This window comes from Pteropus alecto, unplaced genomic scaffold (assembly GCF_000325575.1).
Source record: "Pteropus alecto unplaced genomic scaffold, ASM32557v1 scaffold205, whole genome shotgun sequence".
Classification (NCBI taxonomy): domain Eukaryota; kingdom Metazoa; phylum Chordata; class Mammalia; order Chiroptera; family Pteropodidae; genus Pteropus; species Pteropus alecto.
In genome coordinates, this window is record NW_006436672.1 from 170,038 (window position 1) to 175,031 (window position 4,994).

Consider the following 4,994-nt stretch of genomic DNA (forward strand, 5'->3'; position numbering starts at 1 on the left):
TCAGCAGGATCACCAGGCATTTTTGATGTAGGTGTTTCGTGAACCACACTGCTAGAAACACTGCTCCAAAGGCTGCGCTCTCTCATGACCCTACTCCCACCGGGTCTGTGGGAAAGCAGGTGTACGAGGGCACCTGCAGACAGGCTTTACAAAGAAGCTTTTTGCAAAATACTGGGCAAACACAGTCTGTGTGTGTGTGAGAAACACTGAGCTGCAGTAGATCCCAATCCACATAAATATAATTTACGGACATAAATAACTTGTCTCTTGGGTGACTTCTGAAACTTCCTCTCATCTGCTGTACCTCGTGTCCCTCCCTAGAGATGCTTCCTGTCAAGGCTTTCTCCCAGGCCTCGAGCCACCCTCCCCCATCTCAGCATTATTTACAGGACAATGCCAGGGTCTGGCAGAAACAAAAGAGAGCGAGAGACAGGACAGGAAGGGAAGAGAAACTCATCCTGAGGGGGGTGCCTCCTGAGTCCCACCAAGAGTTTTTTCTAAGAGGCTGCACGTTTTGGAGTGCTTTTAAAAGGCAGTACCACAATGGACAGATTTTACTTGACGAGATTCACATGAATACATGAAAGCAGAAGGGCTACAAAGCACACAACACCCAGAAACAATTCGCTGCGGAGGCACATGGTGCTTCCTAATGAAGAGCAGCCTGTGTTTAAATTACTTCGACAGAGAAAATGTGGTCAAGTTACCCATTAAAAAACAGAAAACAGCATTAAGAGAATTTGAAAGTAGAGAGAAAATCACCAATTCAAATGTATTACCTGAAATGTGCTAAAAGGTGACCCATGTGAAAAATAGTTATTCCCTCTTTTAAGAAGTTAGTTTAGTGAGACGTTCCTAAGAAAAACCTCTAAGATTACCCTAAAATATACTGAAATGTATATTGATTTTTCTACTTTCCTTCTGGAAATGACAATATTAAAAATCCTTGCCTATGCTGTTAAGCCCACTGCTGATTTGTCCTTAAAACAAAATGCTTAACATAACAAAATTCCAATGTTAGAGGTTCAAGAATTAACTCACTTGCATTTTAAAATAAAACTTAGCTAAATTATAATTACCTTCTACAAACAAAATACCTACGAATATAGTAACTCCCTTAAAAGTTCTGAATGAGAATTAGTCTAAATTCAGCCATTAAAAAAACATATTTTCGGCGGCGGGGTGGGGGGGCCGGGAAGCCAGCCCCCGTTTAACGAGAATCAGAAAAGCCACTGGCTGGGCAGATAGCAAGTATCGAAGACACTGCACAGGCTTGGTTTCACTGCCTAATGCTTCTCCTCTCCCTTGCTTTCTATCCTTTTTTACTGTGACTGTTTTTTGTAAAAGATTTAAATGTATTTTTAGTAGGCATTTACACGCGATCCTAATGGTAGGAAATTCTAATAAAGAAAAGGTAAAAAAAATGACCTGAAGATGAAGAGATGAACAAAATGGAGAATGATGACAGAGCTTGAGGATCGAAACTTAATATGTTCAAACACAAACGCCTGCTAATGATGACCTTTCTGAGGGCTGCACCCAAGGCCTGCTGGGTGGAGGAGTCTAGCATAAGGTAGAGAGAGGCCCTTTGCTCTGGGCACGTGTGTTAGGACCAAACTCTTGTATTCGGCCTACTCTACTTGCTCCCAGTTGCCAATTTTTAAACAAGTGTGGAATTTTGCCACAATTTCAAAATATTTTTAGATTGAAATCTAATACTGATTTTAAATTAAAATCTTTGGTGAAAAAAGACACTATTTTTAAATAGAGTGGGTTTCTAGGGATACACCATATACATCTTAGACATTTCTCAATAACAATGGACCAAAGACCACCATATTGTCGTCACTATAAATGAATAGATGAAAGCATACTTTAAAATCTGATTTTCCAAACTCTAGTCATTGATACTTCAGGGTTGGTTTCTCTACTACTGCTCTTTTTCTTTTTTTAAATGAGGAGAAAAAGTTTTTAAATGGCAGACACCAACGCACATTCACACAGACTTCAAGAAAGTAATGAAAGCCACAGGCCACGGTGTCGGAGGACAGTCCACTAAGATGGCACGGTGCCACCGTGAGGAGTCTGTAGCTGAATGATCACCATCCCCACTACCCTCTGACCACCCCTATTCTGAAACTACATACTTCCAAAATCTAATTTTGGATTTTCAAAAATCTTAAGCTTACATGACACACTGTACTCAGTAGGCTAATAAGGTACATAACTGACCAAAACACCATTTGGAATGATTCTACAGAAAGGTAAACTGCACATATATTCAATTGTAAACTCTAATTTTTCAAAGAAACCTACACGTACATCATCAGCAATCTCCACAGAGAAGTAGGACGAATTGGACGCCACACCCTAACCCACTTCCATGTGTAGAACGCAAATGAATTAAAACTAAGGTTTGTGAAAGGCTAAAATTACATTAAAAAGTACCTTATTAAAGCGTGAGAAATTCTTCCCTTGCTATCTATGAGGTAAATATGTGTCTCTATAAAGTTGACTTTTAGTAAGTGGTATCCATTCTATACTCACTTTAATAGTTCTATCACTCTACTGATATGCTAAAAATTTCTATCTTATATGTATTTAATTTCCTAAATTTGAATTATAAAAGCAAATACCAACAGATTTATCTTAAAACTATAAAAATTCAATATGTAAAATAAAGCTGCAAGACACAAAAGCCATTTAAGTCTGCATAGTTGTGGAGCATTCCCCACTCCCTCATCAGTTTCTCTCCCACAGAGTAAGCCTAACCCTGTCACGTGCATAAGATGGTTTTAGACCATCGACTCAAACGGTGAAAAGCCTGAGATCATTCACTACTTTTTCTCTTAAAGCACCAAGAAACTAGTGCTGCTTTTTATTAAAAAGTGTAAAAAAACGAATGAATTCAGTAAAATTACCGGATATTGTGTTTCTAAATAAATTTCCAAACAGGGAATACTTGTTGGGAGAGTTAAAAACCAATTAAAGCCTTTTAAGAATATGTACTTCTGATCAGTTCAAAAACGTGCTTTCCTGAAGCTGCACAAACCTAAAATGCTTCTGCTGCGCCTCAGAGCAGAGGCAGTGCGTGGGCGTTGTCGTGTGGTGACAGGCTGTTCTGGTGCGAGACCAGAAATCTCACGTAACTCTGGACAGCTTTAGTTATGTTAACTCCTTACTGTGTTGTGATATAAACATGGAATCGTTTGTTTTAGATGGAAACTAACATATGCTGACTTTCGGAGCATTTTTTTTTTTTTGAGAGTAAGTCGTTTGAGGTCCGTTAAATAACTGCACGTTAGTAAAAACACATTTCGATTCACACAGAGCTCACACAGGACTGCCTTCCTGACCGTTTCCATGTGGGCTCCTAGGTGCGTCTCTGCCAGTGTGGCAGGTAAGGCGGATAACCAGGGACCAGAACCTGTTTTCTTGCTTATCATCGCCGGCAGTGAGCTCTCTCAGAAAAGCTTGTTTTTTGCTGTAGGGACAGAGAGGGCTCTTCCTCAGGAAGCAGTTAAGGCACTGTGCTTCGGTTGGGCTCTCGAGTCAGACAAGATGGGGTTTGGCTCACAGCTCCACAACTTACCAGCCATGGAACCTGCAAAAGTTACTTAATCCTTCTAAGCCTCACCTTTCAGATAATTTAGGTAAAACCTTCGGTGTAAGGCCTGCACACTGTAAATAACCAACACATGAGTGTTCATCAGAAAACCAAGAAGAGAAAGGAGGCCGCTGGAAGCAGGAAGTTGTAGCACAGAAAAGGGGTGTGAGGGGAGCAAGCTCTGAGCTCGAGGGGAAAAAGTGGGCGCGGCAAGAAGCTCAGAGCCTGAGACAAACTCCCCAAGGGCCACGTGACAGGACCCCCTGGCTGCCACAGCCCTTCGGATCAGTCCCTTCACCGGGTCCTCCTCCCAGCGTCAACTTCCACCTACCACCGGTCCCGGAACGCCCTCTCCTGCTGCCTGGGCGGGTGGCAGGAAGCCTCTCTCTCTCCTTCAGGAGGGAAAAACACATCTTCAAGGAAGAACTCGACCCTACATTGTCCCCTAAAACATTACTGTAAGCAAGGGCTGAACTCTACAGTGATATATACCATTATTAGGCGCCTAATGGGTCAAAGAGGCATTTATGGGCCGATTTTACGGGCCTGTACTCACCATGTGCAAGAAAATGTGTTCACATTATAAACACCTGTCTTAAATAAACTTTCGGTACGCAACCTGGTAATTCAGTTATTATTCAGGAGGTGTATTTTCAAAATGTAAAGATTATTTCCAGATGTTAAACTTAAAAAAAAAACAAACAAACAAATACTTACTGTAATCTTTATAGCTTTGTTCAACACATTTACCCATTCTACTAGGTCCTGCTGATCATTGGCTTGTAGGAAATATTTCCTCATCCCTGCATTCATAACTTGAGAGAAAAAATAAAATACAACACATGAAAATTTGCCCTTGTTACCTCTAATTTCGTTTGCAGCAGCTGAAAAACCACGCTAGGTTCAACACTGTGACTTTCTCGGGTTTGAAAAAATGTTACCCCACATATAGCACTGCTATTATTACTCAGTAACATAGGTAAACTCTTACTTTTAATGGCCATGTTTTCCATTTAACGAAAATACCACAATGTATTTAGCCAATCTTCTAATGATACATACTTAGGCTATTTCTGATTTTTGAAATTACATAAAATATCCCAATGAAACATCATATACGTATGTTTTTCCATACTTGGGCTAGTATTTCTATAATTTTTTTTTTCTTTTTAGGATAATTTCTTAACATAGACTTGTTGGATCAAAAGAAATTCATGTTTAAAATTTTATAGATACTGGAGAACTGCCTTCCCAAAAAGTTAGCCCCTTTATATTCCCACCAATAGTGCATCCAAAGACCTCTTTCTTCTAATACTCCCCACTGCCTGAGCTCATTATGGGCCCGTTGAGCCCCAAGAACTTGTGACACTGGGGCTGGGAGCCTGCA

At 40.4% G+C, this 4,994-nt stretch overlaps 1 protein-coding gene across 7 annotated transcripts in view; it reads right to left on the bottom strand.

Moving 5' to 3' along the window:
• PLEKHA1 (pleckstrin homology domain containing A1) overlaps nt 1–4,994 on the bottom strand; it is a 38,978-nt gene that overhangs the window by 23,640 nt on the left and 10,344 nt on the right. For all 7 annotated transcript variants that reach the window (XM_006913498.3, XM_006913499.3, XM_025047955.1 and 4 more), the window contains exon 4: nt 4,325–4,422. In XM_006913498.3, the coding sequence (XP_006913560.1) occupies nt 4,325–4,422 (98 nt within the window). The remainder of the gene's footprint in view (nt 1–4,324; nt 4,423–4,994) is intronic.